The sequence below is a fragment of the Barbus barbus genome, assembly GCF_936440315.1.
Source record: "Barbus barbus genome assembly, chromosome: 21".
Classification (NCBI taxonomy): Eukaryota; Metazoa; Chordata; class Actinopteri; order Cypriniformes; family Cyprinidae; genus Barbus; species Barbus barbus.
In genome coordinates this window covers 4340405-4368228 of record NC_136749.1, presented here as the reverse complement: position 1 = coordinate 4368228, position 27824 = coordinate 4340405, and the positions used below count along the sequence as shown (strand labels likewise).

The 27824-nt window shown below is 36.5% G+C and overlaps 1 protein-coding gene across 1 annotated transcript; it reads right to left on the bottom strand.

Moving 5' to 3' along the window:
• On the bottom strand, positions 1–24303 carry LOC306887044 (E3 ubiquitin-protein ligase HACE1-like). The gene is made up of 24 exons (XM_079444512.1): positions 24033–24303; positions 20508–20562; positions 20107–20196; positions 19846–19950; positions 19617–19692; positions 18617–18748; positions 18425–18507; positions 16271–16367; positions 16086–16187; positions 15911–16017; positions 15674–15824; positions 14064–14371; positions 12349–12417; positions 10922–11009; positions 9186–9297; positions 9000–9097; positions 8188–8275; positions 6978–7127; positions 5530–5726; positions 4754–4885; positions 2423–2521; positions 2071–2141; positions 1578–1691; positions 1–1363 (listed from the first exon to the last, which is right to left on the bottom strand). The coding sequence occupies exons 1-24, from the start codon at positions 24121–24123 to the stop codon at positions 1261–1263; spliced, it is 2718 nt and encodes a 905-aa protein (XP_079300638.1). The 5' UTR covers positions 24124–24303; the 3' UTR covers positions 1–1260.
• Between the last annotated feature and the right edge of the window lie 3521 nt (positions 24304–27824).

Sequence of the window (27824 nt, the reverse complement as noted above, 5' to 3'; positions counted from 1 at the left end):
AACATTATAACATCTGTTAGGTTAATTTTTTAATAAAAAGCATACTTTAATATTTTTGATGCCTACCTGTAATATCCAAAAGACTGTATAGTATACTCTGTTATTACAAGCACAAAAACAAATTTGAATCCAAAATCATAAATCACAAATTAGAATAAATAAATTTATATAAATTTATATCTACATTTTCACTTTAACCACAACCAATAGTAAAGATATGATACATTCCTAAAATATGACTTCCATCTCCAAAATCAATTCACAACATGTCCTTGTTTTATAAAAGAAAATTACATGATTTGCTTGTGAGAATATTTGGCACACCTATAACATTATTTGATCATTTATACTGAATAACTTAACTGCACATAAACAATTTAGACACTGAATATAAAATTAAGAATTCCTGGACTATGCTGACAACCCCATATATAACTAAATACATTTGATTACATAAAATATATATGGCACAATAATCATGAGAGAGTAAAGAACTTTCTAGTCCACTAACTGAAAGTGTGCCAAAAGAGACAAATACAACAATGGAACAGAAAAAAAGAAAACTGCTCAAAATGACCATTTTCAATAATTTGTCAGTTGTGATAAAAGCTATAGATATTTCATATACTGTGACTGTCTCACATGCATCTGCACACACATGCAATTCAAGCATGGTGTGAGTTGAACAGCATCAGATAACTGAAATAATACAGCCTGGAGTACATTTATTAACGTAAAAGAAATCTGACTTTTGGCCATTTGGATTCAGTCATATGTAAGAGTAAACCTCAAGAAACCCGTTGAAGAGCATGTCGGTCATATTTCACCCAAAAATTCATTTATTTAAATGCATAACCTATTTTTATGATGAATCAGATTTTGTGGGGAAAATGTCAAGTGTGCATTATATAGGATTTTAATAAATAATAATACTAATAATAAACAAAACCTGTATAATAGTATTGCTCGGTTTTTTTTGTATTACACCAAATGCAATGAAAAATTAAAGGAAAAAAAAAAATCCTTCACGGTGAAATGTGACCTGAACATCCTTTTCACATATACAAACCAGCATCAGTGCCTGAAGTATCATTAATGCATGTCATTATTCACTGATGTCCTTGCCATAAATTTCCTCGTGCCAAATATAAAATAAAATATAAAGGCTTTTGAATCGAAGTGTTGAAGAATCCCTGAATTGAGCCATGTGTGCGTTGTGTGACCACAGAGCAGAATTCTCAGCAAACCCAGAAGCCGGCGTCACGCCATGGTGTATCCGTAACTCCCACAATGCAGTGCAACCAGCAAACGATCACGCAGGACGTCCTTGCTGGGGTATTCTGGGAGTTTCAGCATGTTAATACTGGGAGAAGAGAGAGATCGGTAAGTGATGCTACACTGTGAGTGTCAAACCGGTTTCATTACACATTTTTTTCTATTTGTTAGTCTTTGTCACTCTTCCAATTCTACATCATTACGTTTTAAAGCAGCTCTGTGTTTACAGCTCAGAAATATTAGAAGAGCCACATTGCCCTCTAGTGTTTCTATCTGAACAACACTATCCATCTGTCTCTCACCATGTACTGGAGGTAGGCAGTAGGTTTGATGTGTAGGGCACAGCGGCAATAATAAACTTCTGCAGACCACTGCCGCCCAGCAGAAAAGCAAATCCTCCATGAGGAACTCTTGAACTGTTAGAAGAAAAAAATATTACTTAAGAGAGGCACAAATCCTGTGTTTTTTTGGCAGTGACGCATGAAGTGAAGTGAGATACTGCCAAGTATGGTGACCCGTGCTCTGCATTTAACCCATCCAACGTGCACAAAACTACTTCTTGTTCCATGGCAGAAATGGGCTTTCATAGGAAACATTTTATTTTTCATGTTGCAGTTTAGGGCTTCTGTTTCAAATATTTCCTTTCACCGAAACATTTTTAGAAAAAGAAGGAAGGAAGGATTTTTGACATTTTTCAAACCCTATTTTAGTATCATAAAATGATAAATGTTCAGTTACTTTCTGACAATATTTATACAGCATGAAGTGCCAGAATACAGAAATAACTATATGTACCTTCCTGTAACAAACTGTAAGAGAAGGACTCTTTCTTCTTGAGTGAGATTTTCAACCACTTCCCAAAACCACTGCAATAAAAACACACACAAGTCTTTAATCACAGCCTGGTAGATACTTGTCAACCGGTAAGTAATACTTTTTAATCACCAATATAACAAACGCTGCAGCATCAAGCAGTTTACTCTCTGCTAAACTACTGTTTACTGTTGTTATCTCTGATGAACTTTCTGACAAGCTATAGAGGTCTCACCATAAATGTGATAATGATTGACATCACTGTTAATTTGTATGTATATCATCCGTCTCTGAAGCAGTAGAATTGTTTTGTGTGCTGGTGCTGATGGGATACCTGTATAACAGGCTCCTGCAGGTCATAGCCGCTAGTGTACTCTGTGTTCTTCTTCCAGTCCATCACATCCATTTCAGGCATGCCTGACAGCAGCAGTTCCTGCACACACAAACATCAAACATACCATGCCATCAAACACACATTCTCCAAAAATGCATATACTGTCATCATTTACTCTCATGTTGTTTCAAACACGCCACACCTGATTTCAAACCTGGTGCAAAGCATCTAGCGGCACCGTGTTTTAAGTGTACAAGCAAAGAGGTAGTTTGTCAGCAAACTATTGCTCACAAAACTATTTCATGTCTTCAGAAGACTTTATGTGTTCATTCTAGGGATGCACGATATTATCGGACTGATATCGAAATCGGCCGATAATGACTTTAAATGTAAATATCGGCATCGGCCTGACATGCAAAATTATGCCGATATGTCTTGCCGATAAGGGGAAGGGGTTAACTCACATGTGCTCAGGGTGTGCTAGCGATTAGATCACGTCAGCAATGTGGCTCATTCTTGAAGCAAAGTTTTGTCTGAATGATGAATAGATTGACTGTTTTGGATCGCTGCATTTAATGTGTGAAGGCATGTACAGAATGACGCGTTCGGTGTGGGATAGAGTAAACAGTTATAGCACAAGCAGGGGCAGCAGTGACAGCCTCCCCCAGGTCCTAATGCCCGTTCGGTAAGTAGTTTTAATAGTAGGGGCGCTGTTGGCCTACTTCTAATTAAATTAAAAGTAAAATAGCCTACACAAATAACATTTAGACTGTGTTTCTGATTAAATAAAGCAGTAATTGATGTAATAAAATAAGTATGTTTTGATTTAATGGCCAGAAGCTATAGCTTACATGAGAAAAAAAATAAAAAATAAATAAATAAAAATCACAAACATGACACTTGTAAATTAAATAATTTTATATATATACTGATTTATTCATTAATTGTAACGTTTTATTTTTTAAACAAATCATGAGCTCTAAAAGATTTTCAGAATTTTTACAACTCTTTTGTTTTAGACCATCTACAAATGTTAAATATTAAAATAAAATATTAGGGTTAACACTGCATCCTTCTGGGGGAAAAAATGCAGCGATTGATATAGTTGATTTATATTTATTTTCAAAGCTTCAATGTACTGTTAAAAAACCTTTATTTTTAAATTCTAATAAATAAGTTCGTTAAAAACTAACCAAAATTAATAATATTTTGCTTATAATTTCTGCACAGGAGTTGACTTGGTGTTGTTTCCAAACAAAAGGAAATATATCGGTATCGGCATCGATATCGGCCAAAATTAGTTGAAAAATATCGGCATATCGAATATCGGCAGAATTCCAATATCGTGCATCCCTAATTCATTCATTTAGTTATGTCTGTTCTAGTCCTCATTCACTTAAAAAAATAAAAACAAAGTGTGAGAACATTCTGAAAAACTTCACTTTCAAAGAACAAAAAACACACTAGAATTACATGGATGTGATAAAATCATTACCATTTATTTTTGGGGTGACACTGCTTAGGCATTGTGCAAAAACTAACGAAACTTATATCAAGGTATATTTCACCCAAAAATTAAAATTCTGCCATCATTTACTCACCCTGTTACACACCTGTATGGGTTTTTGTTCAACAGAGGAAAGAAACACAAAGTAAAATACAGAATTTTCATTTTTGGGTGAACTATCACTTTAAGTCTATTTTGTTTTAATCATAGTTTTTGTCTTCTGTCTTTTAAATTTTGTCGATATTCTATTCTCTGATAATCATTAATTGCAGTTAATGACTGAAATGGCATAGCGTATCATTTTAGCCGATGAAAATAACATTTATCAACATGTAAAAAATGTATCAAGATAAACAATTTAACTTGTGAAACAATCCTTGGGAAAGCCTGAGCCTCTATAACAGCATATGAGTATACTGAAATATTAATTATGTTTTGTTCCTCTGTTGTGAATTCTTCATTATTTAGATGTTAATTTTCTCTATTTTAGAGTTACATTATGATTAGTATGTAACTTGGCTCCAGTTTACTTGTGCGTTTGCTACATAACCTGTGTAAATGCAAGTTGTAGTATTTTATGTTGTGGATTAATTTTGTATAGACTTGTGTATGAGTGCGCTCTTTTTACTGGTGTTCAGGGCTTTCATCTTAATCCATAATACAAAACATACAATGGTTGCTGTTGTTGTGTGTGTGTGTGTTACTTCAGTGTGCACAGGAGAGAAAAATAGCAGAGAGAAACTCCAAATGAAAAATGCAACATGAGAATATAAAGAGATAGAAGCAGGAGTCTCATGCAGAGATGAGAGGAGGAATCTACTGACCAGCTCATATTCATCAAAGAGCTGGATGAGCGAGGGGGGGATGAAAGTGTGAAAGCCCTGCAGGAAGGCATTGATCTGCGGCTGAATCGCTCGGGTCATCCTGAGCTCCGTCACCAGCTGCACATACTCCTCCTGACACACACAGGAACATGACAAATCAAAAGAAAAAAAACACCATCGTTCACTTCGAAATCATGGACAGACTGCTTTGTTCTCAGCTGTCTGAGTGACTAAAATGAGGGCAAATGTACCTAATAATAATAATAAAAAAGGTACTTCATCTCACACAAGTGTAAATGATTTAAAAAAGATGGAGACACAACTACTAAGTTTAATTGCTCTGAATGTTAGTCTATTTGACTCAAAAATAATATAGGCAGTTGGCTCATTTTGCCCCGCTTTTCTGTACAGTTGATTCCGATAGTTTGATTTTATCTAAAGTAAAAATGCAATACTCTAATCTGCACAAAAACATTCAAAAGTTTGAGATTAGATTTAGATTTTTTTTAAAAGTCTCTTGTGCTCACCAATTCTGTATTTATTAGATCAAATATACAGTAAAAACAGTAAGTAAAAAAAAAAAAAAAAAAAAATTATTTTAAAATGTAACTTATTCCTGTGATCAAAGCTGAATTTTCAGCATCATTACTCCAGTCTTCAGTGTCACATGATCCTTCAGAAATCATTCTAATCCATACTAAATCATTCTAACACTTACAGAGAATCTATATATATATATATATATATATATATATATATATATATATATATATTACCTTGTTGTCTTGGGTGACCTGAATGACAGTTCCTCCTGGTTTGAGAGGGACCTCTTCCATAGTTCCAAACACATCTGTCTCCACAGAGAAGGTGAGCTCAAGGCCAAGGTCACTGATGTCATTGTCCAGAATCCACTGCAGATTTTTTGCATACTCTGGGTCAATGGATGACACATCCTGATAGCTCACTGGGATGCCTGCAAAGATCCCACACAAACACACTTTTTACATATGCATGTTGCAGACACACTGTTGCAGACACACTGTTAATGACTATGTTAACCGGAAAATTGGTTTAATCAAGTTGTGGCAAATGGGTTCTGTTGACAAACATACACAAACACACATTTTTATCAAATGTGTCAATAATAGCAGTTCTGTTCACTTTCAAGCTTTGGTACGATTATGGGATGATATTAGACTCAAAATGATTAATAGATGCACGCACAATTGTCCATGTAGTTGTGTGTGTGGGTGTCGTGAAATGCTGCAAACTGCGAAAATTAAGTCTCTAAATCCAAATGAACCGAACAATATTAATGCAAACAAGATATCAATAAATGCACGTGTGTCACCTGATCCACAAATGCACGGATTCCTTTTTGCATGAGCAATTTATGATATATTAATGCAGATCACAACATTTTTATACGCAAACGTGTGTTAATCCTGAATTCCACAGACTCAAATTGAATTTGAATTTGACATTTGTTTGTGGTTAGTAAGATACATGCATAAAGTGTATGCAGTACATGGACAATTGTGCGTGCATCTATTAATCATTTTGAGTCTAATATCATCCCATACGTTCACATCGGAAGCGAACCGTAGCAGATTTCACACGAAAAATACCCCAGACTATCTCTTAAGCGGACTCGGGTACGGTTCGCGGGTACTACGTAATTATACGCAATATAATTACGCATATATTTCCACATCGTGACGTAGACATGTGGGGTTGTGTTTGAATGAGCCGTTTTAGGGGGGCATGGATGTCTCTTTGGGTTTGAGACTTTAGTCTTTGCAACTTTAGGGATCTCATCTATGCACGAACAGCTTGTAACACTCCAAGGAGAAAGGAAAACTTGAAATCGCATCATATGACCCATTTAATGCAGTCTGTTTACTATTTCCCTGACACATTCATAATCATTACTTCTGCCTTGTACTGTGGCAAGCTTTATGCGTGTGCTTGAGCGCTTATTAGTCTATGTAGGCAATTAAAGGCTCATTAGAATCATTTAAATAGTTTATTAATAAACGTGTGATAAGTTGACTAATGCCTACTAGTCGACCAGAAAAATCCTTAGTCGAGGATTCATACTAATCTGTATGAATGCATGCAAAAAGAAGTATAACAAACAGATTCAATGTTAAAAATGTGCCGATATAGAACTATTTCCAAGTAAATTCTCTGATATAAACACTATGTGAGTGGAGTGGGTTACCCAGTATGTGCTTGTAAAAGGAGCGTGTGAAGTAGATGTTCACCAGCTGTCGATGATAGAGAGCCAGACCCAGGATTTGACCAGCAAATCGGAAGTAGTTTAGATGATCTGGGTTTACAAAGGAATTGCTGTTGGGTTGAAACGTGGTACCTGTACAAGAATTTGAGAGAGAAAAAAAATCCAAACATTGACATTCAAAACAAATAGAAAACTGTTAACACAGCACAATGTATCTGAGAAGGGAATGTTATCTATTTCTGCATAAATGACAGAGAAAATGTTTTAACTAAAGGCATAGTCCCACTAGCCAGTTTCTTTGCTGATTTTAAGTCATAAGCTTCATTTTCGTAGTCATGAGTTCAGAGGCAACGTCCACATCTTTCAGCGGGAGGACGTTAATGGCTCAAGCGACTCCCTGCTGAGCTCATGCCCCTGCAGACCCTCAGCCAACATCAAGCTTCCCCAATGAGCTCCTTCACACACTAAAAAATTAAAAAGCCATTGTCTGGCTCAAATCTGATCCAATCTTTTCCTTCTGCAAGCGCTAGGTCTCACATGCCTCTCCTGCACTTCTATTGTTATAGAATGTATTCTTTTACCCCATTAAATCTGTGAATATAATTAGTTTTGTAATGGTACAGTCACATTTACTGTTGTACAGTGACTTAAAACCAGTAATTTCAATAGGAAATCACAGAAATTCATATGGGAGTGAACAATTTCCCCCACGCTGATTTCAAAATAGGTTCAAGTTGGTCACACAGATTTGCTACAAAATGGCGTTAATTTTATCACGCCTACAGTACGTGAACACTTTGAAACAAAGTGAGTTTAAAGGGGGCGAATACATTTACATTGTTTGGTGGATTTTCATGGAGAAATCTAGTCATTCAATACAAATCCACAAGCTCAGGAATTTTGCATAGCACCGTTTCTACATCGAATGCAACGGTTTACTGCACTGCAACAGCTACACTAGACGTGACAAAGTGTCTGTTGCAAGTCATCTGAGCAAGTCACCACAACTCCCCAAAAAAACATTGCATATCACACCCACTCATAGGACACTACATGAATTTCATCATTATCTGTCACTCCTTTTCCATATTAACTGATGAGTGTGACAGATCACCAACAGAAGAGAGTGATATCACAGTAAAAAAGCTGATATGTGTAGCACCCTGAGCCGTATTGTACATAAGATTTTTACCATCGGCTGATTGTGTAAACAGTGCATAGTCCGGGTTGATGATCTCATTGGACAGAATGTCAAACCACTCTCTGACCACCCCTTGACCCTGAGAAAAGGACAGAATAAAGTTACTCATGGCATTAATCCTAGATCTACTCCATTTGAGCAAAATCCAAGCAAAAATACATTAAAACCTGGTAAAATAGCCAAATGCATACATAATATACACAAATATGCAGCTACCTAACTATTTAAAGCATCTGCCTTCTAAGATACCTCATTTTGGTCAGATGGTAGCCGAACTGAGGCTGGTTTAAGATTTTTTTTCCCAGAGAATAGTCTTATATTTTATTGAATAGTAGAGTTTTATTAAAAAATTATAATTTCATATAATACATATGTATTGAAGGACCTCTGTATGGCAGATTTTAGTCCCAATTGTAATAAAACACACCTGCTTTTTACAGACCTTTTTGACATTTCCCTAATTCTCAAGAACAGAAGCTGACATCGTTTGGTACTATAGTGGTGAATAAGAGACTACGACAAATATCATTTTTGATCTATTTACTCAAAAAAAAAAAAAAAAAAAAAAAAAAAAAAAAAAAAAAGGTGTGTTCCAAAGATGAACAAAGGTTTTATGGGTTTAGAACATTATGAGGGTGAGTAATTAATGGCATTTTTGGGTGATCTATCCATTTAACTGGTAGAATCAATGTAATGAATGGTCTTTTTTGGCTCATTCTTCACATAATTTCTCAGGGTTACATGTCAGGGCGTGCCAAAAGATTTGAGATACAGAGATTCCCAGAAGACATGTTCAAACTTACCATTCCCTCTTCACCATGAAACCGCACTGCAATGCCTTGTTTGAGTTTCTCGTTGGAGGACTTGGAAACAACATCGCAGCTGCTTCGGAATATTGAGTCTGAAATACAATAATAAAAAATGAATGAAGGAGGTGAAGCCTGAAAGATGAAGGAACTTTTGAACAGATAATGAAGAAATTCTTCTACCTCTGTGAACAAGAAGAATATCATTTTCATTAACTGGCCGGTGCACCATATCCGAGTCTGGCTGTCCAGCCAAAAGATGTTCATAAAACCACTCACACCTGTCCTTAAATGGCTTAGGAAGAGAGGTAAACAAAGAGCTATTAAACATATGACTAGAAACATATTTCACACAAGAATGCAAACACAGACCTGAATACTGAATACAGCCCCATTGATCTTCAACTTCAGTAGGCCAAACTAAATATTATATGAGCCATTTTCTTTTATGAGGTTTGCAATTGATCATATTAGCATGGGTACAGTTTTTAAATGCTAATTGGTGTGATTTCTATCAAAATTAAATTGATACATTTATAAAACTATTAAAAACTACTAAAAAAGATTGAAAACTCAGTCTAACACTATCTCTCTCTCTCTCTCTCTATCTACACTGCCCTCCAAAAGTTTGGAAACACCCCAACCTTCCAACAAGACAATGACCCCAAGCACACTTCCAAGCTGTGCAAATCATATTTGGAGAGGAAACAGTCAGCTGGCATCATGTCTGTCATGGAATGGCCTCCCCAATCACCCGACCTCAACCCAATTGAGCTAGTATGGGAGGAACTGGACCGCGATGTCCGTAAGAAGTGTCCAGCCAGTGTGAATCATCTCTGGGCAATCCTTCAGGAGGCTTGGAGTAATATACAGTATCAAGTCAATGTTTGAATAAACTGACAGCTCGGATGCCCAGATTATGCAGAGCTGTAATAGCTGCTAATGTTGATATTTTGATGAATCGAAAATTTAAGTTTTTTCTATGTATAAGCTGTTTATGTTTTCGTAGCTTGTGTTGTCCCTTATTAGTGCAAAATTATCACAAATTAAAAAGCAGTCATGCCAATATTGTCCAAAACCCCACTTTTCTAGGGCGTTTCCAAACTTTTGGAGGGCAGTGTATCTATCTATCTATATTTATAATAGGTAGAAAATCATCTGGCAACAGAGCTAGGCAAAAACAGGGTGGGTCAATATTATATTTTGACAGTATTACTTAGTAATCCTATTAGCATAACTAGACACCCTAATTTGCGAGAGTTGTGAGTTTTATCAAATGAAAAAAAAAAACTACACTAGGGTTGAAACTGATATTTTTATTAATATTATTTTAGAATCATTTATTTTTGTAATAGGTGGAAAATCATCTAGCAATGGAGCTGTGCATAAAAAGCTGGGTTTACAGCTAAAGTTTACTTTAATGGTTACTTTTTTTACACTAAAATTGTATACGCAACTGTTATAATATATTAAAATCCAATCATATAGCAGTGTCATAATTTGAACTGATAATACATTGAGAAGATGAGATATAAGACAGCACCAGGATCACCATTTTAAGAAGAGACATACAGACATTTGTTGTATTAAAATGAACTGAAATTCAAATTTTTAGTTAGTTAGGTAGTTTATCAAACATACCGTATCTATACCTCTACTGCATTTAGATCAGGGATGGGCAACTTGGGTCCTGGAGAGTTTAGCTCCAATCCTGATCAAACACACCTGCCTGTAACTTTCTAGTGATCTTGAAGACATTGATTAGCTTCTTCAGGTGTGTTTGTTTATGGCTAAACTCTGCAGGACACCGGCCCTCCGGGACCCAAGTTGCCCATCCCTGATTTAGATGAAAGATTATGAAGGCCAATTAGCAAATTGCATCAACTCCAAGAGCTATTTCAGTCTCTCATCATGCTCACCTGTCCTTTAATAATATGCATGAAGCGAGACATGAGCTCAGGACATTCCAGCAGGAAGTGGAAGTGGTTGAAGATGATTGTGGGATTCCTGGGAACAGTAAATGAGCAATAGTGAGAAAGTGTTTTACAAGTATAGGCCTGAACATGTTCATGTGCACACATACAAACACCCCACTCTCCCTAAATTTAACGTTAAAAGAAAAGTTTACCTGAAAATTAAACTTTATTATTTACTCATCCTCATGTCATTCCAAACTCATGAATGTTTTCTAATTTTTTAAAGAAATTTTGAATTAATTTTGCTGCAGCTCTATCATAGTGGATCTAGAATTGGTGCTACCAGAATTGCTATTTAGTTACTATGTTGCTTTCATGTGTTCATTATTGTTTTTAAAGTGGTCATATGATGTTACTAAACATAACATTATCTTGTGTATTTGGTGTAATGCTGTTTAAAGTTCAAAAAACACATTATTTTCCACATACCATACACTATTGTTGCTCCTATATCTGCTTTGACTTTCTGAAACATGTCGATTTTTACAAAGCTCATCGTTCTGAAAAGTGTGCTCTGATTGGCCAGCTATCCAGTGCGTTGTGATTGGCCGAATACCTCAAGCACATGATGGAAATGTTATGCCTCTTACCATATTTGGAAACACACAGCATCTCCACGACATGGCGATGGCAACATTACTACAGTGAGAATAAAAGTTACGCTTCCTGTCTTTGCGTATACATTCCCACACAGTGACGTAGACTTGTGGGGGCGTGTCTTAAATTTTTGGAAAGAATATTTCTTTGGGTTGGAGACTTTAATCTTTGCGACTTCACAAATCTTATATATGCATGAACAGCTTGCAACACTCCAAAGACAAAGGAAAACATGTAAATCGCGCCATATGACCCCTTTAATTGTTACGTTATTTTTGATAAATTTCGTTCATCACGTGTGACTTCAGAAAACTTGTTTAGGGTTAGTGAGACTTGAATGTTTTTGAAATATCTATGTTTAAAGCAGCATTTATTTAAACAAAACTACAGTTAATAACTGTAATATTGTGAAATATTATTACAATTTTAAGCAAGTGTTTTCTATTTTAATATATTTTAAAATGTAATTTATTCTTGTGATGGCAAAGCAGAGTTTTCAACATTACTCCAGTCTTCAGTGTCACATGATCCTTCAGAAATCATTCTAATATGCTGATCAAAAAAACATTACTTTCTTTTCATTATAAATATTGATAACAGTTGCACTGCTTAATATTTTTGCAGAAACTGAGATTTAATGTGCCCATGCTGAATAAAAGTATACATTTTTAAAAAACTAAAATAATCTTACTGATCCCAAACCATACCCAATTTTCCATTAAGAAGTAATGATTTTAAAACATATCAAAAATTAACAAATGCCAATGACTTACCTTGTCACAAAACACTTGAGCACTTCATGATGTTTACAGACAAACTCGATGAATCGAGGGGAGGTCATGCTAGATATCAGAGAAGAAAAAATAAATGAAATTAGAGTATGCGGGGTCTCAGACTTGCCGATGAGAGTCTATAAATGATGCATTAATTAAAGAGTGATTTAATGGTCTAATAACATTATCATTAGAGAGGCAGTGAGGTCAGGGTGAAGAGACATTATGAACACTCACGCCGAATGAGCTCATGAGCACACGTCTATTAAAACACTCATCTTAGTTCTCCTGTACTTCCCCTGAACTTCACAGGGGTCACATTCCACACTTTTAGCTTTTAGCTCCACTTATAAAGTCCACATGCTTTTATCAATACTTTTATCCAAAGCGGCCTACAGTGCATTTTGTCCCCATGTGTGTTCCCGCTGACAATCCAACCCAAGACCTCAGCAATGCTAGCACCATGGTCAAGCTCTCAGATTTCTGAACAAGCTGTTCTCTGCAGTTTAGTTTCTAAAATTGTCTGTGTAAAGTGCAAATAAACTTTGTTCACACTTTAGGTCCAGTTCTCACTATTAACTACGACTTTTGCCCTGAATAACGTCCTACTTACTGCTTATTAATAGTTAGTAAAAAGATGCTAAATTTAGGTATTGGATAGGATTAAGATATAGGTCCCATTTACACTAGTGCGTTTTTGTTTTAAAACGGCGTTTTAGAATGAAAACGATCTTCGTTTACACTGGTGTTTCAGAAACGATCTCAGTTTACACTACACAACCGAAAACGCATGTCACGTGACCATTCATGCATGTACAACCATAGATATGTGTATGTAGATTCCCTATTATTTAGACGGCTTGGAGTGGTCGAATGGGGAATCTACTCATACATATCTATGGGTACAACAATGTGCATGATGTAATTGTTTACACGGTCGTCAAGGATACGCAGAGAGAATGTGGGCAGCCACGCCATCTTTTCCAAAAGTCTCGAGTTTTCAAACTAAAACTAACCGTAGCAAAAGTTATGCATTTTAAAACGAAAACGCACGCCGTAGAATATGGTCATACGGAATATGTGCTTTATAAGTACTAATAGGTCCCGTTAACACTAGTGCGTTTTCGTTTTAAAATGCATAACTTTTGCTATCGTTTACACTACTCCAACGTTTTCAAGGTCGAAAACAGAGTCTTTTGAAAAGGCTGCAGACGTTTTCGTTTGAAAACTCCGGGGTTGCGTTAGAGTGTAAACGGACCAAAACGGAGACTTTTGAAAACGATGGTGTGGCTGCCCACATTCGCACTGTGTATCCTTGACGACTGGATAAGCATTGTATGTTTCATTGTTGTACCCATAGATGTGTATGGGTAGATTCCCCATTCCGCTCCAAGCACGTAGACGCATCCGCCATCTAAATAATAGGGGATCTACCTTTGCAACTCTATGGCTGTACCTGCATGAGTGGTCACGTGACATGCGTTTTCGGTTGTGTAGTGTAAACGGAGATCGTTTCTGAAACGCAGCGGAAACGCCAGTGTAAACGGGGATCGTTTTCATTCTAAAACGCTGTTTTAAAACAAAAACGCACTAGTGTAAACGGGGCCATAAACAGCAAATAGTAATATGCATGTTAATAAGCAACTAGTTAATAGTGAGAATCGGTCCCTATACTGAAGTGTTACTGAAATGATTAAGCTTGAGGTCAGTCTTACCCGTGTGGCATCTGACAGGAACAGCACATGTAGAAAGCCTGGATCACAGCACTCAGGCGACTGGCTATCATAGAGATGACATCCTGACCATCGGTGTAGCCCTCCGGCGTCTTCATCACTGACTCGGCGTCCAGCAACAGAGGGGGATTTTCGCTGGAAAGAGAAGGGTCGACCTCCTGCTTTTTCATGAAGAGTGACGCAATGTCATTTCCTGAGGATGAGGTTGTTGCGTCTGTGCTCTCCTTATCCAGCTCGGTAGAGATGAGGACCAGCCATTCATCAAGAGAGTGCCACAACAGCTCCAGAGGCTAGACAGCAACACAAGAGAACATCACTTCAACACAGATGTCCTGTAAAAGACCAGAGCAGGCTGTGCTTTGTGAGACAGCTTTGGTATTTCCAATTGTGAGAGACCGTTCCATTCTCCAGCAGCCTGCATGCTCATCTGTGCAATGTTTGACACTAGGGTGATGTGATGTATTGATGTTTAGAAATACACTCTTTAGTCTATGATATTGTAAACATCTGTCTGATTTTATTGGACTTATTTGAATCCTTGTGTCATGACTTGTCGTATACAAATTATTCTAAATTGTGATCCTTTCAGTCTGTTTTTATAGAGACCAAGTCAAAAAAATGTCTCATGAATGTTTATTAAATACAGATTTTGTTTCAACTATGAGCATTCTTGGCCTTTCAGAAAGTAAACTCCTTTTCACAATACAAGTTAAATAAAACGCTTTTCACAATCTCATTATTTATTGTGTTTAACTGCATTCTGCATAACTGCATTTGGAAATAACATTTCTGGCCAATTTCAAACAATAGGTAGCTTTTTGTATGTATTTATTTTCTTTTTTTCCATAACTTAAAAGAACTAAAGCTTGAATTTATGTAAAATTAAAAAAAAAAAAAAGAAAAAAGACTCACCAAAAATGTTTACTTTTATTTTTTTCTTAATTTTTTATAAAGCATATTTGCTGGCACTGTTAAATATGTTACTAAACAAACTTTTGATAATACTTTGTTAGTGGCAAAATTTGTCCATTATAGACCACCCTTGAGACCATCATAAAACAATTTTAAACTTCATATTTTTATGATGGATTTTCAGAATTTAATAAGGAGTGTAATTTCTGGGTCTGGGACAAGAATAAATCAATTAAATCTCTACATAAAATACATTGATGGGAGTGAAGAAAGTTTTTAATATCGCTTTCATTAAAAACAAATAATAATGCTAAATTATGGTAGGTTTAATAATGAACCAGCTATATACACATTGAGGGGAAAACATTTGTTATTTTTTTTTTTGTATGTAGGTTTGATGTATTTCACTTGCATTAAACCTTCTGAATCTACAATATCAGTTTTAACCCAGTTCTATTCATCATATTAAGAAAAACTAGAGCCAATCATAAACGATAATAGATATTAACCATCATTTTATGCAAGTCTGTGCTTTAAGCTTTCGGTCTATGGTGCCAAATCTGTCACATTGTCCATTAATCAATGAATGCTACACGAATCAAATATTTGGTGAAACAGAACATCACTTTATTTAAGTATTTAAACATATTATTATATATTATTATGCAATGCCCACTGACCTTAAACACCTGGCTGCGTGGTGTCTTGTTTCCGTTGTAACCCATGTCATTCCCATTGTTTGGGGAGGAAGGCCCAATACAGAACACATGACACAAGATCCGGGTAATTCGGAGCAAACTCTTTGTTTGGACCTCAAAGTTACTGGACAAACTGAATGGAAACAGAATGAGAAATAGTTTTGCGTAAAGTTCTACATAATACAATTTCTCAAGAAAAGTGGATAACCTGAGACACACCTCAGCAGTTTATGTCCGTTTGTGGTGGCCACCTCAGCCAAGCTGGTCAAGATCCTTTGGTAGTTGGAGTCACCCTGCTGTGAAACATGTTCTAGAACCTGCCTTAGCTTAAAAATAAAATCCAACATGTAAAAAGACACTCATCAAGAAACATAGATAAGAAAAAGAGGCGTACCATGCTCTCTTTAATGTCATCATTCTGAGTCATCTGTATCAGGGTCTGAAACAGTCTGCTACGGTGCTGGATGAGAATTTCACATGTTTCGCCATAACCACCCTAAAAGTAGTTATACATGAGCTTTAGTATCCTGCATATGAGTAAGTGAGTGAGTGAATACAATATAGGTGTGCTGCATTCACCTGCACACACAGGTCAAGCGGTGTAACTCCATTCTTATCTGGCAAATACTTGGCTCCCCTGAGCAGCAGTATCTGTGCGGTGTCCCTCTGCCCGTGACTGCAATACAATGATAAAAGCTAAATTGCACGCATATCGATATCTTCCATCCATGTGAACAAGATTAGATCCCACTTCTGACTGCACGTAAACAAAGAAGTCTTAACTGAACCTGGCAGATCTGAATGGGTGAAATTCAAGATTCTAAGTAAATAACAGATATTCTTTTGATCCTCACACAAAGCCATCCAAATGTCCTGGATCAAGTTCAAGGCCCAGCTTGAGGTCCTTTCCCAATCATGTTTCTCTCTATATTCTTCTGTTGCTTCCCACCATTACCATTAAGGCAAAAGTGCCAAAAACTAAAATGGCTTGGATGTAGCAAACATAAAATTAACCATGGTAAAATGTAAAATGGGCAAATAGTTACCTTCAAATTAATTTGTCATTAAACTGGATGAGTTGTTATTGATGTAGCTAGCTGTAAACATGTTATCAGTTAACTAACTTACTCAGCAAAATCTTTTTACCAACGGTTGTCAATGTTTTTGGCCCCCAAGGCCTACTCTAGTGAAAAATAAATATACTAAACCATATTTGAAATACTAAGTTTCATGCTAAGTTTGCTACAAATACATTTATATACTGTATGTATGTGCTTAATAAAAATACCCTGCAATTGTACTTTAGGAATACTAATCTGGTATACTTAAAGCACAATTTATTAATGCACTTTAATAGTGTGGAAATAGTGCTGAAGTCTAACTAAAAGTATACTGAAGTATAGATGATTGTGCTAAAGCAGAACTATTGCAAGTATACTTTAGGTGCACTTTAAATATCTTGCATTTAAAGACCAATATTATTCAAAGACCATGAAATCCTCAGCAATAGTGACATTTGGGAAGTCGTGGCCTAATGGTTAGAGAGTCGGACTCGTAATCCAAAGGTTGTGGGTTCGAGTCCCCGGCCGGCAGGGATTGTGGGTGGGGGGAGTGAATGTCCAGCGCTCTCTCCACCCTCAATACCACGACTGAGGTGCCCTTGAGCAAGGCACCGAACCCCCAACTGCTCCCCGGGGGCTGCAGCATAAATGGCTGCCCACTGCTCCGGGTGTGTGTTCACGGTGTGTGTGTGTGTGTGTGTGTGTGTGCATTTGTTCACTACTCACTGCTGTGTGTGTGCACTTGGATGGGTTAAACGCAGAGCACCAATTTCGAGTATGGGTCACCATACTTGACAATACGTCACGACTTTACTTTTAAAACACATTATAGGCTTAATATTAAGAAATTTCATTATAATTGCTATATCAGTAAGTCTCGAGCGATATGTCAGCAAAATATGTTAAATATGTTTAATACGTTTTAACTAGATGGGCACTCTTAGTTTCTGCAAATTCACTAAAACAATAATCATTTATTTTCAGGATTCCGGAAGTTTTAATAGCTTAATGTTTTTCAGTGATTCCACTTTTATAACCAATACATTTACATGACTTTTCTAGTTACTCTAGTCATCCGGAACAGATGCGTATGGTTGATTTACAACACATAAGCATCACAAAAATTGGTATGGAATTACAACAGTCAGAAAAGGCCCAGATTTCATGTTTTAAAAGCCTTTCAAGCGTATGTTTAATTACTCTTTTTAATGATCTGTTATGAGGCATGTTAGGGTTGACCACATCGTCATTAGCCTTGAGTGGACTAATATCATTGGCAAAATGTAATCAAAACAAGAGACGGATGGAGTGCTGTTGCTCAGCAACCGAGCTCATGTGAGCATATCCAAAGCTGCACACTCAGAAACCCAACAGTGGCACATCTTCATCAGGCTACACTGCCCTTACAGCAAAGAAACTTGAATTCCTTTGTTATTCTCATCAAACCCAAAAGAAAGCTGTGTGTTAAAAGGTTATATACTGAAAAGAAATCTGTACAATCCTCTGATTATACCAATTATGTTTCTTGTGTAGTCAGATTCAGCCACTGAATGGAAACTAATTTTCTTAAGGGGCCACATTCTAATTGTTGACCACACAGTAATCATGCTAAACATTGTACGTTTGTGTTGGCAGCTGGCAGTGCTGGGGATGATGATGGTTAGCTGCTCACCTGCAGGCGAAATAGAGTGGAGTGGCTCCAGAGACATTGGGCCTGTTGATGTCTGCTCCGCTGTCCAGAAGACACTGCACTGTCTGTGAGAAACAAAAAACACTACATGAACCTTAATAATACTACTAAACCAATCTCTTTTGAACTACACATTGTATGTGTGCAAGCTGTGTAGACAGAGAGATTTCGTACAGTCTTGTGTCCATTCTGGCAGGCCACATGTAAGGCTGTCTGGCCCATGGCATCCTCCACATCCACATTAGACACATGCTGCACCAGGTCATGAAGTAGCTCTGTCCTTCCATTCACTGCCAGCCAATGAATCTAATGACATAAAGAATAAAATATAAGTAAATACAGCAGTAAAAAATACAGTGTTTTCCTCTAGTGTAATAATTAACATAATGCACATGCGTTTTATTTTGGTATGCATTTCTCTATTTTTAGTGATTTTTATACCACGTCACAAAGTTTGTAATTGCTGTAGACAATACCAAAAATAAGAAGGGTTGTCTATCGTTTGAATTTTATCGATTCAGATTCTTATCATTTCCTAGTTTCCGATTCCTATAAGATAAAAAAAAAAACATTTATTCTGTGTCTTTTTATTGCAGCTGAATAACATGAGCAAAAAAATCAGCTTTTTATGCTTTTAACAAAAACATACCACAGCAAAAACAACTATAAGTAACTTACTACATGCCAACTAATTCTCATTCATTTGCAACTACATGTCTACTAACTCTCAGAGTAGACTGTTAGAATAAATTGACATTTACTTGCTAATTTTCTCATAGTCCGTATGTTTGTGAACCCATCAAAATAAAGTGTCAGAAGATATTAAGCAGCAAAGTTACTTACTGTTAGTAGAATGTCTAAAGTGGACTATCGGAATCAAGTGTTACCATATAAATGTCAAATATAATTCCTGCGCTTAAATCGTTTTAAATCACATTAAAAAGCGAACGCAGGAATCGTTAAGCAGAATCAAAATGCACGTGTTTTATCGAATACCCGCTTCTTGGTTTTCGATACCCAAGCCTAAAAATAAGTGAGTTAGTAAATATGTAAATAAATACATACCAAATGTTTTTGTATGCATATAAAATGTAATATATCTATGAATATGTTAAATAATAATGCTATTATTGTTGATTTTGTGTCAAATGTTCAGTTTTATTATCATACTCACAGCAGTGAGACCTTCATTATTGCAGATATTAACATCAGCATTGTACTCTAACAGTCTGCCCATACACTTCTTCTGCCTGTGAAAACAGAAAACAACATGCTCAGTTACAATCTTTTGCATGCAATATACACACAAACGCTTTTAGGCCATGTACACAAAGGAATAAAGTCAAAAAGGTGATTTGTTATGATTCCAGCAGGTGGCAGAGTTTATAAAACCCTCCGTTTACCCGTTTCTTGCAGCCAGATGCAGAGGTGTGCAGCCGGAGATATCCTGATAGTTTGGATTCGCTCCACGCTTTAACAGCAGGACAAGACACTCTACCGATCCACAGCTGGAACAACAACAAAAAATCCAGAGAATATATTCATTTTGGGTCATCAGCATAAATTCATATCACTTTATGGAGAGTTTTGGATATTTAACAAAAATAGTCAATCCATGAAAATGCGGTAGGTTTGTGAGAATGTGAAAAGAACAAAACTCTTACTTGGCAGCAATGTGTAGAAGGCTTCTTTTAACACGTCCAAAGGCATAGTTGACATCAAACTTGGAGTTTAAAAGCAATTCAGAAACTGACCTATGAGCAAAAAAATGTTACATTAAGCTATGTGTCCAAAGACAGAAGTTTAAAGGAGACGACTGCCGCCCAAAGAGGATGTTAAGCTTGACATCCTCTTCTTTAGCTTCTATTAAATTAATTGCAGTTAATCACTGAGCCTGCCATGCATACTGTAGTGGAAATAGCAGAGGATAGTATTGGGGAAGCTGCAGGAGTGGGTGGTACTCATTTAGCTAGGGAATAAAGTTATTGTGTTTCTATTTGTCTTGGCCTTTGTCAGGTCATTAATTGTGTTCCAGGTGCATTCAAAGCGTAACAGTAACACTCACCTGTGCTGGTCAGCCATGACCATAGACATGAGGGTGTACACAGCTGTTTCACTGTCTACAACAAAAAATACACAGATTTCAAATTTTTTTTTTTTTTTTGGTCAAACAACTCGCAAACAGCTTTGGAGAATGGACAAACATATTTTAAAATGTAAAATATATCATGGATCAAATAAAAATGACAGTTTTACAATGAAGATAATTAATTGAGAATCACTAAAGAGAAAATTGTCAAAATAACAATTTCCAGATGCATTACGGAGTCATTCTACAATTTATCAAACATATGTCCACTGATGATATTTATGTTTTCTAACATTATTTTATTTTAATTTTTTTATATACCATCATATATCCATTAAGAAAAAAAAATAATCATACACAAATAACGGTGCACCCTATTTTTCAGTTTGCTTAAAATTGCCTTGATGTCCCGTTTAGTTTTTTTTTTTAGATTGAGTTTAAATCTATAAGAAAATATTTAATTTTGTTCCATGTCCACAAAACGTCTGTCAGCTATGTTACTGAACAAACAGTCTCCTCCGAATAAAAATGTTTTATTAAAACACCATATTGTCAAGGAGTATATTAGTTGACAGTCAACTATTATGTGTACATTGTTTGCAATTTTTTTTATAATTTCAATTCATATGCATTTTAAAATTTGCGGTTAACCTGATTGAGAAAATAACATGTAGTTGGCAAAACAAGGCTTGCCATTGAAATAATGAATCAGAATGTGAAATCATAAGATTACCAGTTAAGTAAGCTTGTAGAGCCCATTTTTAGATAAAATGGCTGTTATGAGCCTTCTGCATGACTGTGTCCACAAATTATAATACATTTTTTGTCATAGATTGTTTATTATCATAATTTGTTCTCCTACGTGTCAGAGAAAATTGAGTGTGTGTGTAGGGGCTTTAAATGAAGGTTTTAAAGTTTTTTTTTATATATAAAAATCCTGTGTGATCATTTTCAATATATCACATGGACATTTGCAAAGAAAATATAATTCTTAAAATTATTTTAAAACAAACACTGTATAAATGGCAGAACAGATAAAATAAAACTGTATTCACACCAGGAAAGTTCACTAGTTCACTTGCTTTGGTCCGGACCAAATGTTTGTTTTTTTGTTTGGTGCGGTTCACTTTCACACTGCCCTTTTTGCAAGTGAACCAGAAATTGTAAACAAAACCACACATGTGCCAAGGTCATCCATTCATTGGCCAGACATTCTCAAGCAGGGAAAAACAGGAAGTGCAAAAACAGGCTAATCATGGAGATCTTTCGTAGTGCAATTTTTATTATTTTACTAATTTGCTGTTATGTATAGTCTACTAACGCAATATGAAGAAACTTATGAGCATCAAATGAGACCATGTCATATGATGTAATTACGACTTACTCGAGGTATGTGGTTAACAGACCATTTCATTCTAGGGACAAATCCTAGGGTTGTAAATAGACATATAAAACAGTTTCTGGAGATTGTTTGCCCTTACCTAAGCCACATACCTTCTATGTAGATATCAGAGAACAATTTAAAATATTCTATCAATGCATTCTATGGCACCTTTAATTAATTTACATAATATACAGCATCTAATCTTAGTGGGCCGGTGCGTTAGGCACTTTGTTTTTAAATTATTTCTAATTGTTATTATATTCGTAAGTATATTGCTGTATAGTCTAATCCCAGGCGTATGCGTCTTTCTAATTGGCCGCATGAAGCTGAATAGAACTGCGAGACTGACTGCCGAACTTACGATCAGCACACGTGACGTATTCGCAGAGCATTGGCCAATCAGAATCAAGTTCAAGAGCGGTTGCTGAGCAACTGCAGCGATTCGCCAGCTGAGGTGATGAGGTTGGGCAACGACAGTGAACATGATAAAACATAAAATATCTAAACAAAGGAAGGGCCGAGAAATTGATGGAGAAAAAAAAGACAAGCACTTGAGGCAGAGGCAGAGGTTTAGGGATCAGGGGGTGGAGATGGGTAGGTTTAGGTATATGTAAGGTGGGAGGAGTTGAATCTGGATCCATCCACGCCCCCTGGATGTTGTAGGCTGCAGCGAGACGCTCGTGGATTTTTCGCATCATCGGCCTGGATCGGTGACCGGCCGGTCAGTCTCACGTCTCGCCGTTCCCGAGCCGATCCTTGACGTCACAGTCGCGTGTAAACACGTCGTTTGCGTGAGAAAGATTCTCATTTTAATTGCATTCAGTGTAAACAGTGACTGATAATGTATTTATGTCGTGCCAGATGAGGCTTGCACAGCCCGAGTGAGCGTGTGAGAGACAGCACACACAAAATAATTTATAGATGCATACTGTGGTAGAAAAAAAAAGATATTTTTAATATATGATTTAGATAAGCAGCATTATACGGCCATGATGTTTCCCCGAATATCAATCAACACGATTGCAACGTGATACTGATGTTATACAATAGTATTTAATTAAATAAACAAGAAGTTAAAATTAAGTGACTTAGATTTTAGACAAAATATTAACTGTTTTTGCTCAATTTCGCTGACAAAAATAGTTCCGATCAAACCACAGCAGAACAGTTGTGTGTCTCCGAGCAACACAGAGCGGTGTTTCGTTACTGAATGAATCCACGTTTGAACGAATCGAGTGAATGAATGAATAAATGACTCACTCATTAAAACAGACGCTTGCCGCCTGGAGATTTAGTCATATTTAAAAGTATCATTGCATTTTTTTCTTCATTTATTTGTATGTTTTTAAAAGAAATAAATATTTGAAATTTCTATTTGAAATTCTGCAGTGTAAATGCATTTATGGCAGCTCAGCTTCACCAAACTGTCTGTGTGAATGCATCTAATGCCACTTCAGATGCAGCTTCTGTTTCCTCAGCAGTGGAAAGATAAAGTTTGTCAATACTAATTTCATTTGAATGGTAACAACTGTACAGTTTCTTATTATGCTAACTGAATTAATTGAAACAAAGTAAGAATTTGATGTGAAAGATGACATTTAATAAAGTTAGGGGGGGGGGGGGGGGGTGACCATTTATAAACAGTGGGAAATGACATCTGTTTTGTTACATACAGCAACTCTTTTTACGTTAGCCATTTCTTCCTCTTTCCAGTCTGAGCACTTTATTTTGAGAGTTGTTTAAGTGAGAGAAAATCTGCAACTTAGTCCAGATTGGGGGGATTGTACATGTTTAATAACTTATTTTATTAAGTAAGTTGAAATTTGCATAGAGTTTTGTTTGTATATGCTGTCAATTATAGAACTATATCGGAATCGGCAAAAATCGGTATCGGCTGGTCACACTTCCAAAAAGTCGGAAATCGGAATCGGACAAGAAAATTGCAATCGGTGCATCGCTAGTATTTTGTAGTAAATGACCATATATGGATAAAGGTGGATGAACGTGGGTGGCTGTAGACAAGCCGAGATGATTAGAATGTATCAAGGGTCTCCTTGACAACTTCAGTAGTCCTCAGAAATAAGAATGTGTTTGTAATGTATGGCGTGACGTCTCACCTTCTGGGAGTTCCACGGTCCTCGCGCGGCGCAGGGAGCGCGTCAGTCGATTCAGCTGTACATTTAAATGCTCCATCGCCCGTTCCATCATATGAGACGCCCAGCACAGAATTCAGCTCATGGAACACGTACTCTGTCTCTCTGAAACGCTTCCATCTGCCGTATGCGCTGTGTTCACGACTCATTCCACCGGACAATATCCCTCCATCGCTCTCTGATTCATTTTGAGCAAATATTTCCTCATGGTCTTTCTTCCTGTTTTCATTGCAATGCAGTATGGGAAGTGTAGTCTTGGGACAGACGCACATGCAGACGTAAGGGTCCATGACGTGACGCCGTACGTAAACTATTCAAAGCATATTTAAGGCATTTCTTTCTGACCTAAATATTATAAATTATTTCATATGCACAACTAAAATGTATTTAAATACTAACGGGGAAATGTTGTAATTAGCATATTCATTACAAAAAGAAAATAGTTATGCGCACGTACCTTGATTCTGAGAGAGAGAGAGAGAAAAGGCAACTAAACAGAATAACATGTAGCCTAATTTACAAAATGCAGCAATTTATGTGGGGAAATATCACATACCGTTTTGACCCGAATATAAGAAGACCCTGATTATAAGACGACCCCCCTTTTTCCAAATTTACCAAAAAAAAAAAATTTCTCTCTCTATAAAACACATTGTTCTTAAATTATTTTCATATTGCATATTTTTCCTATTCTATTTTTTTTTTTTTTGAACGTATGGTAAATACTGCTTTAAAAATATATTTAAAAATATACACTTTTTAATATACCATAAAAATAGCAGGTAGCCCATCTGAATTACATAACATGTAGTCTATCCCTCTCATGGCAGCCTACCAAAATTGTATTATCAGTAGAAGTGAAATCTTATTGTAGTCTTCAAATCTGGGTACTGTCTTATACTGGGTACTGTGTTTTAAAATCACTTACAGAGAAAAGTTGTTCCCATCAGGCTAACATGAGTGTATTATTGTTATTATTATTGGTGTATTATTGACATGTCAAAGTATAGACCCTGAATATAAGACGACCGCATTTTTTCAGATGTATTTCCAAGAAAAAAAACATCTTCTTATAGTCGGGTCAATACGGTATATGTTTATTTAAGTAAGAGCTGTTGGAAAACGGATGAGAATAGTACTACAGAATAAATTAAGGAGAAAATAATTAAATAAAATAAATAAACGTTTCTTCCAGACAAGAAACCTTTTAACCTGAACAACTGAATGATTGATTATGGCAAGCAAATGTCAAGGCTTAATTTTGAGCCCTGCTGTAAAACAATATAGCTGAATGTAATGTTTCCTGAGATGCATGATATTTGCAATAAAAGTCTATATTTATGTATACGTATGCATTTAGTAGCCTACATCTTTATACTGCACATAATTCTATAATTATATCTGTGTCTTTGAAATATTGTAAAAATGTACTGATAGAATTTATGATAAACTGTTTAGCGTGCATTTAAATATATTGTAACTACAGATTTGTAATGAAGTTAGAATTACTTGCATTTGAGATAAATTACCTTTAAATTTAATTTCAAATAACAAACAATTGTTAAAATTATAATGTATATATAATTCTATGTCCTTGTTTCTTCATGAGGGCTAACCTCAGTATTTCACTTATGATCTCTGATGATAATTTCAATTGACTTCTATGCCACTTTCTAGAAAAGAAAAGCAAAATGAGGAAGAAGAAAGGCACATGTGCATTCTTCCGGCAAACATGGAGGACTTTAAAGCGTGCAGTCCTGTATTGCTAGGGGCAACAAAGTAGACCCAGAGCCATTCAGCATCAAGCCAGTGGCTCAGCAAGATCCTCAGACAGGTGCATCCGGCCTCGGTTTAGAGTTAACGACTGACCCTGGCCCATCTGGTCTCAATTCTGAGTTGACAGCTGTCCCAGGTGCACCGAGTGTCGAGATGACACGTACCACTGATCCAGCTGATCCTGAGCCTTCCTCTGTCTCGGGGCCATCCAGTCTCCAGCTGACACCTGACAGCGATCCAACCAGTCCTGATCCATTACCTGTACCAGCTCCATCCGGCCTTGAGCCAATGGCTCCCCAAGATCTGGCTGATCCCCAGACAGGTGCATCCGATCTTGAGCTGACACGTGATCCCGAGCCAGAACCTGTCCCAGGTCCGTCTGGCCTTCATGAGGAGTTAACTCCACTTCCGGGTCCATCTGGTTTCAGTCCAGCTGTCGGTGAGTCTTTTGTCATTATTATTACTTTGTCCTATTGTTATAATGTGTATTTTGTTTGTTTCGCGTTTCACTTATTTTTACTTTTCTCCAGCTGTTTCACATTTGTGTTCATGTGCCAGCATTTGTCTAATCCCTTGTCCAGTATTCAACAAGTATCATGTGGCGCATGAATCATTTTAGTTTGATCTTGTTGTAATTTTTGTAATTCCATGGTTAAAAGAAATTAATGTGCATGTAATAAACAAATCTCTATAAAAGCCACATTTCCTTAATAAATATTCTGACATGCAGCATACTAAACTACTTTTGGAGTTTGCATATCAATCAAAGATAGTAGCAATATAAAATCTTTCTTTCTTTTTACAGGATCATTTTTCTCCCTTTATGAAATGGAGTGTCGCTGGGATCGGGAAATTTTGGCACTGTGTATGAGGGGGCTCGTAGATCTGATGGCCAGAAGGTAAACCACTCTTGCTTTATTCATCAAACATTTTGCCACTTGTTCTATTTTCTTTTTATTTGTTTGCTTTTTATTTTTTTTTACAGGTTTGTCTTCCATAATAATAGGTTGAACATTTTTTGTTAGAAGTTTTTTTTTTAAAAATATTAGTTTCCCACATATTTGAAAAATGTTTATATCATCTTAAGCATTTTTCTATTCAAATGTCAAATGTGGTGTAATAATGTAAAGTTTGTAGAATATTATCATAAATACATTCCAGAAATTAATTCACTTAAATTAATCATTGTTCTTTATTTCTTTCAAATAACATTCGTTTTTAATTCATTAATATCATTCTAGGAGTTACTCCATTTGTCCTAAAACAATTTACAGACTGTCACATGAGGCTATATAATTTTATAAATGTATTTATTCTCTTTGCAGGTTGCCATCAAATTTTTAACCAAGTCAGTGCAGGACTGCTTTATTTATATTGTAAGTGGGCAGGTTAATAAATATAGAAGTAATATAGAAGTATCTGTACTTAAATGTAATGTAGAGGTGGGACAAAAAGTCTGAGAGCATATTGAGCGGAGGCGGAACAGGGGGAGGGACGGAGGGGAGGGCCAGGTCCGTGAGGAAGAGACCTGGAACTGAGGCAAAGCCGGCAGAGCAGGGAACCAAGGCGGAGCAGACGGGACTGACGACCACCAGAGCATAGTGGACAGCCACCATGGTGGATCAGGTGGGACTGGAAACCTCCAGAGCTTAGCGAGAAACGACCACAGTGGATCAGGAAGTCACAGCAGCGACCAAGACCCGAAAGACACAAAAACATAAAACCTGGACAGTCTATCTATGGCCCCAAGGGCCGAAACCAGGGATTCACAAAGTTTGGGGATGATCATTTGGGAAGGAACTTCACAACCAGCCTCCTTGGCTGTAATGGACAGAGCTGAGAGTTCATTAATGGCCTCTGTGATAGATCAGGCTGAAAGTTCGCTAACGACCAGTTCAAAGCAGGGCGAGCTTCATGTACAGTCTCCTTTACTGCAACAGGACAAACAGACGGTTCAAAAATAGTCTCTTTGGCATGAAC